This window comes from Poeciliopsis prolifica, unplaced genomic scaffold (assembly GCF_027474105.1).
Source record: "Poeciliopsis prolifica strain line A6 unplaced genomic scaffold, Auburn_PproV2 SCAFFOLD271, whole genome shotgun sequence".
Classification (NCBI taxonomy): Eukaryota; Metazoa; Chordata; class Actinopteri; order Cyprinodontiformes; family Poeciliidae; genus Poeciliopsis; species Poeciliopsis prolifica.
Genome location: NW_026562646.1, coordinates 2,501 through 18,149, shown reverse-complemented (window position 1 = coordinate 18,149; position 15,649 = coordinate 2,501). Strand labels below are relative to the sequence as shown.

Below are 15,649 nucleotides of genomic sequence, written 5' to 3'. Positions count from 1 at the left end.
TGGTTTGGACTACAAAGTAATTATTTTTATTGAGCTTAACCAATTTTGATGATTATTTCTTCAAAATCTCTGAAGTTGTTCAGAAGAGCAGCAGGTGAGGCAGCATTGAGTCGAGCCTCACCTGGATTCATCAACCTCTGGCCCACTGCACTGCTGCTACTCAGCAGCTCCTCCTGTCTGACCGCCGCCACTAAAACGCTGACAAAATATTTCATATAGCAACTGATTTTACAACATTTAGCTCATCTATATAACCTTCAGCGCTTTTCCTCTCCAACTGTGTGTGTAACGTGTTTTGAGCTGAGCAGAAACCAGGGAACAGACTGGAGGTGAGGCAGGCAGTTCTCTGGCCTCATGGCAGGGGGCGCTCATCCCAGACACTGAGACTGCACACTGCAGAGGAAGAGACAGTAACAGGAAGATAGCCTTGGAGCTAGCCATGGAGCTAGCCCTGGGGCTAACCACGGAGCTAGCCTTGGAGCTAGCCATGGAGCTAACCATGGAGCTAGCCAGGGAGCTAGCCATGGAGCTAGCCTTGGAGCTAGCCTTGGAGCTAGCCATGGAGCTAGCCAGGAAGCTAGCCAGGAAGCTAGCCATGGAGCTAGCCAGGGAGCTAGCCAGGGAGCTAGTCAGGGAGCTAGCCAGGAAGGTAGCCATGGAGCTAGCCAGGAAGCTAGCCATGGAGCTAGCCAGGGAGCTAGCCAGGAAGCTAGCTAGGGAGCTAGCCACGGAGCTAGCCTTGGAGCTAGCCAGGGAGCTAGCCATGGAGCTAGCCAGGGAGCTAGCCAGGAAGCTAGTTAGGAAGCTAGCCATGGAGCTAGCCATGGAGCTAGCCATGGAGCTAGCCAGGGAGCTAGTCAGGGAGCTAGCCAGGAAGCTAGCCATGGAGCTAGCCAGGGAGCCAGTCGGGGAGCTAGCCAGGAAGCTAGCCATGGAGCTAGCCAGGGAGATAGCCAGGGAGCTAGTCAGGGAGCTAGCCAGGAAGCTAGCCAGGGAGATAGCCAGGGAGCTAGTCAGGGAGCTAGCCAGGAAGCTAGCCATGGAGCTAGTCATGGAGCTAGTGATGGAGCTAGCCATGGAGCTAGCCTTGGAGCTAGCCTTGGAGCTAATCGCAAAATTAACATTAAGCCTAACACCAAACTGCTGCAGCAGACTGAATGTCTTGTTCTTTGTGTTGGAAATATTTGAGTGTTTTTTTTTGTCTGTTTCATTGTTCTTAATTGCTATGACAACGAGTCTGAGCTAAGCTACGCTAATACAGAGAAAGAGGAAAATGTTGTTGAGTTGGACTTTAACTGTTCCTCCCTTTGCTGTGGAGCATAAAATGAATCATATCTACAGATCCAAGTTTGACTCAGTTAACAGATCAATGTGCAGCGCGGCTGTGGATGACATGTTTGATGACATGTACAGGAATAATGTTTTTGCCTTCCAGCTTTTACATGCGCCAAATTTCCTTACATAAACAATAACATGCAGGGGGTCTATATTGTAAATCCGATGATGATTTAGTTGGTGCCTCACAGGTTATGAACCTCACTGCATGTCACTGATCAGCCTGATATGACATTTTTCTACTCGAACTAAATCCTTGTTATCCATGAAAAAGTAAATTGTGGAATATGAGTGTTGAGCTGCTGAGTAAAGTATCTTTAATCATCTTCTTTATCTTCCTGCCGATGCTCCAATTAACAGTTTAATGTTTCTTTCTTCAGAAGGATTTCATCTTACATTGAAGTCTCCACCACAGACGACTCTGAGCATCATGTCTAAAATGTGTTTCTAAAATGTCCACAGTGAAGCTGCTTCTCCAAATGTGCTTTTGCAGACCTGAAGCCAGTGACTGTGTTGTCACATCACTGTCCCATGTGGCTTCATTAAAGAATAATCATTTTAAAAAAATCAACAAAACGTGTTAAAATGAATAATCAGTCATTATTATTGTTACAACAAGGTGTTGTGCAATTCATTGTGTTTCAGATCCATTAAGAAATAAAAAGCGACTCAAAGAGCGACTGAGGAGCAGAGCAGGAGTTTTAATGATCTCCTCAACCATCGCTGTGTTCATGAGAGGCTCATCAATCATCCATCAATAAATATCAAGCCTAGAAACTTGATATCGTAACAGAACTCCATGTTTTTAACGTAATGTCTGCTCAGCAACGGGTGTCCTGCAGCGATAAAGACACGGAGAGTAAAAATGGTTCTTCTGCTGTTTTGTTTTTGCCAAGTAGGAGGGACGACCTCTCCAAGATGGCCGCCCAAGCAGCCAATGAGGGGCCTGCTCTTTATGAAAGTCCCTACTAATGGAGGCAGAGCTTCATAAACCACGCCCCACTTCCCAGGCTTTCCTCCCAGGAAGTCTTTAGGAAGCTGAGCTGCTGGTTTTCCTCAGATTCAGAATTGCTGACGCCCTCAGAGCTGCATCAGCTTTCAACTTTTATTATCTTCATTTTTGTGCATTTTGTGCATTTTTCTGTTTAATTTTTATGGAGCTAAATTCTACAAGATTCATAGACTTTCTCACCACCAAGTTTTTCCTCTCACAAGAATGTGCCTGACCTTTACCCTGCAACCACACCTTCACCTGCTCAGATTTCACCAATGTGTGTGTGTGTGTGTGTGTGTGTGTGTTTTTCCACCTTTAGACTCGGCTCTAAACTGCTTTCCTGCAGTTTTCTGACTCTGGTTGTTTTTCTTGTTTCTGATTGGACTCTTCAATCGTCCTCATCCAGAATTAGTCAAATTTCTTCTCCCAACAGAGAACCAGGTTTTATTATTCTCTCTCTTAAACTCTTCATCTGAGTTTACAGCTTTGGAGGTGATGATGATGCTCTGAGCAGCTGACCAATCAGAGAACAGCTCTTAGTAACCTTTGCTCTGGTTGGACTCTGGATCTTCAGCAGCAGGCAAACACAGGGTCCTCGTTCTCCTGGCAGTTTGATCCACAATGAAGTTCCCTTCTCTCCTTCCTTCCATTCTGCTGCTTGGCGTCTTCTTCCCTGCAGCTGATAGTGGACACTTTCTTGCCTTCCCAGGTGAGCACAGCCACTGGCTGAACATGCGAACCATCATAGAGGAGCTTGTGAGGAGAAATCACAAGGTGACCGTCCTGGTGCCGGACGCTTCGCCGTCGGTCAACTATAACAGCAGTCGAGATGCCGCCAAGTTCAACTTCTTGGTCTTCAAGGTAAAAATATCCAACCTATGAATGTCCATCTATCAGTATCAGTGTTAAACATTACCTAGACTACTTGTGAGTGATTCCACTTCCTAACCCTTGAGCTCACTGACAGTATTGATCAATAACTGATACTCTGATCAGCTCCTTGTGTTTCTCTCAGGTTCCATTCAGTAGATCAGACATGAACAACATTATGCAGGATTTTATTCACTTCTCCATGTACAAGGCCCATAACTCCTCCCTGCTGGACCGTTTTCTAGTGCCGCTGTCAATCATGGGGAAGTTCTCCCAAATTGGGAAGCAGCAGTGTGACGCCATGCTGAAAAATCAGCAGTTGATGGCGACCCTGCATGACGCCGCTTTTGATGTGGTCATCTTGGACCCCATGGTGTTGTGTGGCGATCTGGTGGCCGATGTGCTCGGTGTGCCTCTGGTCCTTTCGCTGCGGTTCTCATTTGGCAGCACCTTGGAGCGTCACTGCGGCCAAGCACCGATGCCAGCATCCTTCATCCCTGCGTCTCCACTTCCATACAGTGACTACATGACCTTCTGGGAACGGCTGGTCAACATGCTGACCTACACAGGGCTGTCTGTGTTGAGCGAAGTGTCCTGGAAAATGATGCTTGATTCTTTCTACACTGAGATCAAAGGTGGTGCAGATCATCTTTTGTTATTTAAATCCATCATAAAAAGCCCCAAAAAGAGAGCATGAACTCACCGCAGGGTGGAGACATCCGCTCTATCAGAGCTCTGAGTTTTATTCTATAGTCCCACAGCTTCTCCACAGCTTTGTTTTCATTCTAATATTGAAATATGATGATGCATAATATAAAGACTGAGGAAAGCGTGTCTATCACACCTCACGATCAATCAAAGTTGACTTTGGGCAAATACTTTCAGACTGCCAGGGTTTGAGTTGAATTTGATCAAGTTCTTTTCCTCCAGAAAAACATCTGAGTCGTGTTTGTGTGAACAGGAAGTCCTAGCAGCTTCTGCAGCTCCTTGGGGAGGGCTGATGTCTGGCTGATCAGGACCTTCTGGGACATAGAGACACCACGGCCAATACCTCCAAACTTTTTCTATGTGGGAGGTCTTCACTGCAGACCAGCCAATCAGCTGCCAGAGGCATGGTTCAACTTCCTGTTTGACTTACAGCTCAAAGTGATGAAACAACATTAAACTGGTCACTTCCTGCAGGACCTGGAAGCCTTCATGCAGAGTTCTGGAGATGCTGGTGTAGTGCTTGTCACCTTTGGCTCCATGGTAACCAATCTGGCACCAGACAGAGCAAATGTCATCGCTTCTGCTTTGGGCCGACTACCACAGAAGGTCAGAGATTCCACCTACTCACTTCCTGTTTCTTCTCGCCATTTAACCACTGTCGTCATGTGACATCTTTCAGGTAATTTGGCGCTACCGTGGCAAAACCCCGGCAACTCTTTCACCAAATACCAAGCTTTTTGATTGGATCCCTCAGAATGACTTGCTTGGTATGACTTCCTGTCTCAGCTTTTCAAACTAAAAGCCTTCTCTCTTTTCCTCTTCCTGTTAGAGCTTTTCAAAGTAAAACTACATTACTTTGTCATCTGGTACTAAATCAGCAGCAGCTTTTCTTTTTCTTTCTTTTTTTTTTAAATAAAACCTTCACAATAAGAGCCCTGTGACCTTCAGGGACACCAACTGACCCGTGCCTTTGTGACGCATGGCGGGACGAACGGTTTATACGAGGCATTGTTTCATGGCGTTCCAGTTGTCGGCATCCCACTGTTTGGTGATCAGCCAGACAATCTGGCCCGTCTGAGCCGCCGCGGTGCCGCCGTCGTCCTCCACTTCAACCGCATGACAGTGGATGAGCTGGAGGAGGCGCTGCATACTGTCATCAATGAACCCAGGTGAGAGTTCTGGTTAGAGGTGGCAAGGTAGATGCAGTTGGACCACAAATGATGGTTTTAATAATGAAGCGTACAGAAATCCAGGCTGCAGAGGTGAGCGATGAGACAAAACAAAACGCAGACACTGGTAGCGCTGGTGGTCACTAAACAAAAGCACAACATGGATCCCATGGGGAACAAGAAAGTCAGGAGGGATTAAATATGGTGGGAAGATAATCAGGGAACACGAGACACAGCTGGGAGCAATCAGGGGCATGAGATGCCACAGGAACCAAATGAACACAGAAGAAACAAATCCTCACAGTGACCTCACAGGAAGCAGGATTTTAGTTTGAAAGGGTGCAACCCTATTTCAGAAGATTTGCCCACTGAAATAAATCTCTTGGCCTGTTCTTGTTGCAGCATCTTCACAGTAAAAGTGTTGACTTGTTTTTCTTCCCTTGATGCTCAGCTTCAGGTCCAACATGCAGCAGCTCTCTTCGCTACAGCATGAGCAGCCGGTGGCGCCACTGAGCACTGCCACCTTCTGGTTGGAGTTTGTGCTGCGTCATGGAGGAGCTAAACACCTAAGGCTGGCGTCACATGACCTGTACTGGTTCCAGTACTACAGCTTGGACACAGGAGTGACTATACTCCTCATCATAGTTGTGGGCGCCGCTCTGTGCTGGGTGGGGCTTCGCTGCGTCCTGCGCCACTGCAAAGGGCGAAAACAAAGACAGAAGAACGACTAACCAGCTGTTTTGACAATTATGGTTTTATCTGGATCCGTTTGATCCAAGCAGAACACCAGATGCAGTTTTCAGTGGTTCTTCACATTTTTCCCTGACTGCGTCTTCAGGAGACTGGAGTTTGTCCTGCATCATGGAGACTCTCAACAGGCTATTGGATTATATATCTTTATTAATACATTAACCAGCAATGTAACAAAACATAACATGATATGACAAAAACACATTATGGGCTGCAAATGAGGGGAATGGGGAAAATTATTACACTCATGTACCACAAGCCAAAAGCTCCAGTTTCAATCATATTTTGTAAGAATATTGCATTGAATTTACTGTTGGTTTTGTTGAAGTTATTTTGAAATGAGAATATTTTGTTTTGATTTTAAGAAATTGTTAACTGTTCGATTTAAACTATACGATCACACAAAACAAATAAAAAAAAAACAACAAAAAAAATTATTTCATAAAGAATTCTGCGGAGTGCTGGTGGAGCTGAGGGACTCGCAGGCAGTCACGTCTTGAAGATTTGTCTTTTTTTATCACTCTAGAGAAAGTTACATATAGCATCTGTTCAATATCAGCAATGCATCAGAGACAACAGCCGTGCAACAATAAGGCGCCATTATGTACATTTATATGCATGAAGCAGGTACTGTATACACAGGAATCATTACTGGACACATCACCAACTTACACACAACATTTGTAATATATTGTCAGGTTCAAACAATCTGAGAACTTTCACACAGAAAAAGAAGAGAGAGACAAGTTATTTCATTTTACAGTCAGAGTGGATAGCAGGAAAAAAGACGTCTCCATCATAGTTTCCTAAACCCACTGAGATTTCTTTCCTACTCTTCCTGTTTTATTAGCAGTTGGTTGTTTCCTAATTACCCCAGTTTAGCAGCTGCTGGAAGGGGAGGGGCAAACAACCCCAGCTGCTAACACAGTCATAAATCTTTCCAAATACAATGAGTCTCCTATCTTAATACATGTAAGGTTTCAGGTGCAGTTTGATATCTCTGGCTCACAAACTTCAACTGTTAACCTTTTGGAGGTGATGATGATGATTTCACCCAAATCATCATCATCATCATCATCATGCCCGCGCTCAGTTTTGGCTCTAGAGTTGCTGGTATTTCCTTCCAGTTTGGCACATTATGACTTCCTGCAGATATCTGTCACAAAGCACACATTCCAGAAGCAAGTCAAAGAATCTCACAATCCTTACATAGATAGATTAGTATTTATATGGGTTATTATTTAATTCCATCATCATTAACTTGTAGCACTGACATTGTGGAGATGAGTTGTGAAGAACAAGTCTGAGATTGGTTGTTTCTAGAGAGCACTGGGAAAAGGCAGAGTATTTTTATTCCTCATATCTCATCATACTGTGATAACATTATCATCATTTTAGCAAATGTATTTAATAAATAATAAAATGTACATACTGCAGCTTTAACTTAGAGGGATAACAGGTCAGGAGGGATGTAGCAACATGTAATGTTACACAGGAACCTTGTAAAGTGCAAGTTAAGGTCAAACTGTGTGGACTGGGTCAGTCCAGACCAGAGGATGTTTTTACTATCATTTTATAAAGATTGTTAGAATTTCTTTGGTTGTGTTTTGTAAACGATTAGACAGAGAAATACCTATAAACTTACTGGAATGATGCAAAGTAAGTTTTCATAGAACACAATGTTGTTCACCTTTTTTCACTGGGACGTGTTAAAGGGTTAGAGAGTCACATAAGAGCAGAGTATGGAGAGGCTAAAAAGGAAAGGAAACAGATCCATTATGCTGTATACATTACCAACTACTTTTTCTTATTTCATGTTGAACTCATCAACATAATACTGACAGTTACTGAAAATCATGTTTAAAAAGTTGTGGAATATTTGAATGTCTATTCAGTGCCACCCAGAACTGAATCCCTCCAGTTTTTCATAATTCTGCAGACACAGAATATCGAGCATGCTTGAATTTTTCCAAGCTTATATATTACTGTGAGTTTATAACAAATTTGTGTTAAAATTTCTCTCACCTGCCGGTGGTGTTATTTACTTTTTCACACAGCTGCTTCAGCCCAAGTTTTTATCACATTATAGACTGTAATCAAAATTATGCATAGAAATTGAGCTACTTAAGTTATTCAAATCAAATCCAATTTTATTTGTATAGCACCTTTCAGTAACATATTTGCATGAATGAGATGATCGTTCAGATTTTTGCTCCTGTGGAAAGCAGACATGAGCCTCCTGTCTTTCAGCCTTCCACTAACAGATTGAAACTATTAAAATGTTGCTTCAAATCTAGTGCCAGATTAACACAACCAGGTGATTAATTATCTCCTTAAGAAGGACATAAAGCACCCCCTGCTGGACAAAGCCACAAAGCGCATCTTTAGTTTTTCTAAAGAAATGTGATTCTTGTTTTCAAATTCTTTTGAACTGCAATAATTGTGACTTAACTAAAATCCAGCAAACTTTTTATTTTGGTGGAAACTTAATTTAAATAATATATGTGTGAATCAGTTGGTTTGGAATAAACTTTGATGTCCAGTTATGCGTACTGCTGAAATTTGGATCTTTAAAGGTTGAGGTTTCAAAGAAATCCTCTGCAGTAAGTTTGGTTGTTGTGAATCTGAGCTCACAGCAATCACTTCAATCTGATACTTATAAATATTTGTGTGGATATGGATCAAATCAGGAGAACTCCAATTCAAAGTTTACTCTTTATATAGAAAGGTTGGAAGAATGTACATACATGGAAGCATGTGTGTTTGTGGTCTCTGTAGAAAAAAACTGAATACAAACCAATTAGAAATCTTACTAATTCCTTTAACTTAGTCTGATCTTATGATGACATTATCCACATGATAACAAGAGACATATGAAGACGTCAGTAAAAACATTTTTATGTTATCCAACTGCTGCTTATGCAAAGCTTCATTTAAATACAAAACTAATAAATCAACTAAACACACTCATGATTTAACAGAAACAGAATTGTGTGAATAACATCAAACTCACAATTTTATGAACGCACACAGTCAGTCATTCATTTGCTTTCCTCTCTGTGGAGGCAAGTCCTCCTCTGAATACTAACCCTATATATACTATATATACTCTATATATAATATATATAGAGTATATATACTCTATATATATAGTATATATACTATATATACTATACCCCAAATGTCATTCAAATACTTGAAATAATGCAAAGGCTTATTGCAGGCACTCATTGCACATGTTTCCCAATCAGCCATAAATAATGTTTTAGCTTCTATTTTCACATTAGCCACAGCTCAGCTACATGTCATGTCTGAGAATTTGTTGGATGAAGGAGTTTTATCTTAATGCTGCCCTGAAGGCTGGAATTTGGTTTTAAAAATTTACTCTTTTAAATCTCTTTTATTTCATTTTATTTTTCTTCAAACTCCATTTTTAAGACAGAAATCACAGCTCAGCTTCAAATCTAATGACTGAATTTCTGCTAGGTGCCAGAAATGTGTTAATCTATTCTGAACATCAGAAATGACTTTAAAATGTCTCAGCATTACCCAGAATACATTGCATGGTGGGCCTTCAGATTTTAGCTTCTAGTTCAGCTTTTTTTTTGCTGCAATCACTAACCCTAAACCATATACACTTTAGATCAAGATGAGCTTTTCTTTCAAACTACATAAGTTAGGACGATGTTTGAAATATTTCAAAAAATCAGCACCATGACTCAGAAATGGGTGTGCATTGTTGAAGTGCTCTTTCAGAAAATCACCTGCCTGCGCATTGGGTAAGTCTCACTTTGAAATTATAAGTTTCAACAACATATACTGAGCATTCTAGAGGTCTTGCGGTGTATGATGGCACTAGAATCGCTCTTTCCTCTCATTTCAGGGGTGGTGGTTTGAATCCCAGCCGGTGTCTGGAGACCTTGAAGGCAGCAGCTACCTGCAGCTGGTCCAGATTCTTCTTCCCTGGGAGGATAATTGGGTAGCAACACCTTGCTATTGCTGCTTTTGCTCATCCTTCTGTGGAACACAACTGCAACAACCTGGTGGAGATCTACTGGTGTGCAGTTCACTCTGCACTGTGAAGCTAAGGTGAGTCAGTAAACTTGCAGGCTGCCAGGATTCAACACAGACCAGTAGAGAAGAGAATCAACGGAGAACCCTTCTGCTTCCTGGGCATGCTGGTTCCACCTTGCGGTGTTAACGGACAGTGTGTTTTTAAAACCAGGGGCGCGGTACGTATCAGCCTTCCCAGGTTCCGCCTATAGGAACAGCACGTGGGAAAGGTGACTCCAGGACTCGGGAGTCTTAAATGCAGTCCAGTCTTCTAGAGGAATAGCCTCACACACAGCAACATGCACTCCAGCTGGTATTCTCTATTCAGTCCTACAGCTTAGAAATGCAGAAGGAAAGAATTTTAATTTCAGAAAATCTTCAGCTTAACGTCAATAGCTTTAACTTCATATGACCTGAGCTATAAAATTTCATGTAATATCATTGCAGGGTTGGGTCCCAATCAGCTTAAATAAAATTCTTTAGACATGATGTAGTTGAGAAAAATTAACATATCAGGAAACTCATTTTAAATGTCAAAGACAGCAGTTTCACAATTTATTGATGAAATCCAAAACTCTTCAGTGTCTATTAAGATTAGGACTATTTCTGAGTTCCAAAACAAAATGATACACAGTATAGCTGTAACTGTTTTAGCAATGTGGCCCATTCAAAGTACTGCTAACAGGTAGGCTAATATCTATCTCCCTAAATCAGGGGTGGGCACTCCTGGTCCTCAAGGGCCGGTTTCCTGCAACTCTTGGTTGTCTCCCTGGTCCAACACACCTGAATCCAACAGCTGAATCACCTCCTAAATGCAGTCAAGTTCTCCAGAGTCCTGCCAATGACCTCATTATTTGACTCAGGTGTGTTGAAGTAGAGATGCATCTAAAAGTTGCAGGAGACTGGCCCTCGAGGACCAGAAGTGCCCACCCCTCCCCTAAATGGTGAAATTCCTCTAAGCCAATTTCATTGCTGCTGTTCTAAACAGCTAATTTCAATCTCTGAATATATTATGACATTTCGTTTAATTGATTCCAAACCTACTTTACATAATTTTCCACTTATGGTAGTACGCTCATAGTTATGTGTAAAGAGCCTTGTAACAATTGCAATCTGCCTGTTAGAAGAGCACCTTGCAAATAAAAATGCACCCTAATTTTTAGTGATGTGCTTTAACTCTGCATTGGATTGTTGAAGTTTTCTACCTTTTACATATGGGCATCTTGCTTTCAATTGACACTTTCTGTTGCCGTAAGGGTCCAATTTTCACTCTGAAAAGTCAGTTCTCAAGCTCAGCCAACACATTTTTGGCTGCTTCCATGTAAAAACAGCATGATGCTCTTCATGTCCCACACAGATCCTTGTGGTACATTTTGCCACCTATTGGCTAATCCTAAATCTCTAACTGGGACCTTCAAATATAAATTTTTTTGGACACTATTTAACCCCAGTAGCTCCATCTCTTTAAAGAGTAGTGCTCTGGAAAAATATAGTAAAAATCTTAGAGTAAACTGAACATTTTATTATTAAATCAACTATTATAGTAAATGGAAAACTTAACATCTCAATATACAATTTAATTTAAATGTAAAATCTTAAATTTTCATTTAATGTTAAACTTATGAAGAGATTGAAATTAACTTTAGAACAGTGGCAATTTATAACACCCTAACATTTTTGTACCAAAAGAATTCTTAAAATCCTTATTTCCACATATTGGGAAATTATTTTAAGGAGCATTGATAACAGTTGCACAATTGATTAAAGAAATCCAACTCTTCAGTGTCTGTTCAGATTAGGATTATTTCTGAGCTCCAAAACAAAACGATACATAGAATAGCTGTAACTCTTTCAGCAATGTTTCCCATTCAAAGTACTGCTAACATGTAAGGTAAAACACATCTCCCTAAAGGGTAACATTTCTCTAAGCCAATTTCATTGCTGCTGTTCTAAACGGTTAATTTCAATCTTTGAATATATTATGACATTTAATTTTATTCACTCCAAAGCTACTTAAAATGTTTTGGATGGTTGGGTTTCCCATAACTTTCCACTTATGGGATTATGCTTATAGTTATGTGTAAACAGCCTTGTAACAATTGTAATCTTCTTAGAAGAGCACCTTGCAAATAAAAATGCACCCTAATTTTTGGTGATGTCCCTTTAACTCTGTATTGGATTGTTGAAGTTTTCCACCTTTTACATATTGGCATCTGGCCTTCAATGGACACTTTCTGTTGCAGTAAAATGTCAGGGTCCAATTTTCACTCTGAAAAGTCAGTTATTAAGCTCAGAAAACGCATTTTTTGCTGCTTCAATGTAAAAAGAGCATGATGCTCTTCATGTGCCACAGAGATCTTTGTGGTACTTTTTTTTTCAACTATTGGCTAATCCTAAATCTCTAACTGGTACCTTCAATTTCTATTTTTTGGCCACTATTTAACACCAGTAGCTCCATCTCTTTAAAGAGTAGTGCTCTGGAAAAACCTAGTAAAAGTATTTGTAGACTTTTAAATGAAATGAGTTTGAAAGGTCAGTGACAGAAAGTAACCATTTAGAACAGCAGCAATTTGTAATATTGTAACATTTATTACAAAAAATTACCAGTGTTAACTGGTAATCTTCAAGTCTTTATTTCCACAAATTGGTAAATTATTTTAAGGAGCATTGTAAATGAATGGTTAAACTTTAAAAATATGTAAGTTATGCACCAATCTGAAAAAATATGACTTACTCAATTTTTTTTCCCCACCAGAAAGTATTTTAGCTCAAGTGCTTCACTTACCTTGCAGGACAATAAAATTACATGTAGAATTTTGCATTGTGGAGTACATGCCAAATGTGGATCCCTGTTCATAGGAAGTTAAGTTCAATTTCTATGCAGTTCTAAATGAAATGGCTAAAAACTTAAAGGTTTCAAGACAAGTGAGTATAAAGATTTATATGTTAATATTCAACTCTACAGAAATGTAAATTATTGCTTGTATATGTAAAATGTGGAATGTATAAATTCATTTAGATACTTAATTATCTAAATGAATTTACACATTCAACTTAATCATTTTTAAGGAATAGGTGGGCCTGGGAAAACCTTTCTTTAGGGTTTGGTCTTTAGGGTTTGGTCTTTAGGGTTTGTCTTTAGGGTTTGGTCTTTAGGGTTTGGTCTTTAGGGTTTGGTCTTTAGGGTTTGGTCTTTAGGGTTGGTCTTTAGGGTTTGGTCTTTAGGGTTTGGTCTTTAGGGTTTGGTCTTTAGGGTTTGGTCTTTAGGGTTTGGTCTTTAGGGTTTGGTCTTTAGGGTTTGGTCTTTAGGGTTTGGTCTTTAGGGTTTGGTCTTTAGGGTTTGGTCTTTAGGGTTTCTTTAGGGTTTGGTCTTTAGGGTTTGGTCTTTAGGGTTTGGTCTTTAGGGTTTGTCTTTAGGGTTTGGTCTTTAGGGTTTGGTCTTTAGGGTTTGGTCTTTAGGGTTTGGTCTTTAGGGTTTGGTCTTTAGGGTTTGGTCTTTAGGGTTTGGTCTTTAGGGTTTGGTCTTTAGGGTTTGGTCTTTAGGGTTTGGTCTTTAGGGTTTGGTCTTTAGGGTTTGGTCTTTAGGGTTTGGTCTTTAGGGTTTGGTCTTTAGGGTTTGGTCTTTAGGGTTTGGTCTTTAGGGTTTGGTCTTTAGGGTTTGGTCTTTAGGGTTTGGTCTTTAGGGTTTGGTCTTTAGGGTTTGGTCTTTAGGGTTTGGTCTTTAGGGTTTGGTCTTTAGGGTTTGGTCTTTAGGGTTTGGTCTTTAGGGTTTGGTCTTTAGGGTTTGGTCTTTAGGGTTTGGTCTTTAGGGTTTGGTCTTTAGGGTTTGGTCTTTAGGGTTTGGTCTTTAGGGTTTGGTCTTTAGGGTTTGGTCTTTAGGGTTTGGTCTTTAGGGTTTGGTCTTTAGGGTTTGGTCTTTAGGGTTTGGTCTTTAGGGTTTGGTCTTTAGGGTTTGGTCTTTAGGGTTTGGTCTTTAGGGTTTGGTCTTTAGGGTTTGGTCTTTAGGGTTTGGTCTTTAGGGTTTGGTCTTTAGGGTTTGGTCTTTAGGGTTTGGTCTTTAGGGTTTGGTCTTTAGGGTTTGGTCTTTAGGGTTTGGTCTTTAGGGTTTGGTCTTTAGGGTTTGGTCTTTAGGGTTTGGTCTTTAGGGTTTGGTCTTTAGGGTTTGGTCTTTAGGGTTTGGTCTTTAGGGTTTGGTCTTTAGGGTTTGGTCTTTAGGGTTTGGTCTTTAGGGTTTGGTCTTTAGGGTTTGGTCTTTAGGGTTTGGTCTTTAGGGTTTGGTCTTTAGGGTTTGGTCTTTAGGGTTTGGTCTTTAGGGTTTGGTCTTTAGGGTTTGGTCTTTAGGGTTTGGTCTTTAGGGTTTGGTCTTTAGGGTTTGGTCTTTAGGGTTTGGTCTTTAGGGTTTGGTCTTTAGGGTTTGGTCTTTAGGGTTTGGTCTTTAGGGTTTGGTCTTTAGGGTTTGGTCTTTAGGGTTTGGTCTTTAGGGTTTGGTCTTTAGGGTTTGGTCTTTAGGGTTTGGTCTTTAGGGTTTGGTCTTTAGGGTTTGGTCTTTAGGGTTTGGTCTTTAGGGTTTGGTCTTTAGGGTTTGGTCTTTAGGGTTTGGTCTTTAGGGTTTGGTCTTTAGGGTTTGGTCTTTAGGGTTTGGTCTTTAGGGTTTGGTCTTTAGGGTTTGGTCTTTAGGGTTTGGTCTTTAGGGTTTGGTCTTTAGGGTTTGGTCTTTAGGGTTTGGTCTTTAGGGTTTGGTCTTTAGGGTTTGGTCTTTAGGGTTTGGTCTTTAGGGTTTGTCTTTAGGGTTTGGTCTTTAGGGTTTGGTCTTTAGGGTTTGGTCTTTAGGGTTTGGTCTTTAGGGTTTGGTCTTTAGGGTTTGGTCTTTAGGGTTTGGTCTTTAGGGTTTGGTCTTTAGGGTTTGGTCTTTAGGGTTTGGTCTTTAGGGTTTGGTCTTTAGGGTTTGGTCTTTAGGGTTTGGTCTTTAGGGTTTGGTCTTTAGGGTTTGGTCTTTAGGGTTTGGTCTTTAGGGTTTGGTCTTTAGGTTTGGTCTTTAGGGTTTGGTCTTTAGGGTTTGGTCTTTAGGGTTTGTCTTTAGGGTTTGGTCTTTAGGGTTTGGTCTTTAGGGTTTGGTCTTTAGGGTTTGGTCTTTAGGGTTTGGTCTTTAGGGTTTGGTCTTTAGGGTTTGGTCTTTAGGGTTTGGTCTTTAGGGTTTGGTCTTTAGGGTTTGGTCTTTAGGGTTTGGTCTTTAGGGTTTGGTCTTTAGGGTTTGGTCTTTAGGGTTTGGTCTTTAGGGTTTGGTCTTTAGGGTTTGGTCTTTAGGGTTTGGTCTTTAGGGTTTGGTCTTTAGGGTTTGGTCTTTAGGGTTTGGTCTTTAGGGTTTGTCTTTAGGGTTTGGTCTTTAGGGTTTGGTCTTTAGGGTTTGGTCTTTAGGGTTTGGTCTTTAGGGTTTGGTCTTTAGGGTTTGGTCTTTAGGGTTTGGTCTTTAGGGTTTGGTCTTTAGGTTTGGTCTTTAGGGTTTGGTCTTTAGGGTTTGGTCTTTAGGGTTTGGTCTTTAGGGTTTGGTCTTTAGGGTTTGGTCTTTAGGGTTTGGTCTTTAGGGTTTGGTCTTTAGGGTTTGGTCTTTAGGGTTTGGTCTTTAGGGTTTGGTCTTTAGGGTTTGGTCTTTAGGGTTTGGTCTTTAGGGTTTGGTCTTTAGGGTTTGGTCTTTAGGGTTTGGTCTTTAGGGTTTGGTCTTTAGGGTTTGGTCTTTAGGGTTTGGTCTTTAGGGTTTGGTCTTTAGGGTTTG

The 15,649-nt window shown here is 41.0% G+C and overlaps 1 protein-coding gene across 1 annotated transcript; it reads left to right on the top strand.

The window, feature by feature from the left end:
- Positions 1-2,801: 2,801 nt before the first annotated feature.
- On the top strand, positions 2,802-6,737 carry LOC129357639 (UDP-glucuronosyltransferase 2A1-like). Its single transcript, XM_055026729.1, has 7 exons — positions 2,802-3,190; positions 3,345-3,834; positions 4,161-4,309; positions 4,382-4,513; positions 4,587-4,674; positions 4,839-5,076; positions 5,528-6,737. The coding sequence occupies exons 1-7, from the start codon at positions 2,951-2,953 to the stop codon at positions 5,805-5,807; spliced, it is 1,617 nt and encodes a 538-aa protein (XP_054882704.1). The 5' UTR covers positions 2,802-2,950; the 3' UTR covers positions 5,808-6,737.
- Positions 6,738-15,649: the final 8,912 nt, after the last annotated feature.

Coding starts and splice junctions, on each gene's coding strand:
- LOC129357639 (XM_055026729.1), top strand. CDS start 2,951: ATGAAGTTCCCTTCTCTCCTTCCTTCCATTCTGCTGCTTGGCGTCTTC. Junction 4,310..4,381: donor CAGCCAATCAGCTGCCAGAG/GCATGGTTCAAC, acceptor CACTTCCTGCAG/GACCTGGAAGCCTTCATGCA. Junction 4,514..4,586: donor TGGGCCGACTACCACAGAAG/GTCAGAGATTCC, acceptor GACATCTTTCAG/GTAATTTGGCGCTACCGTGG.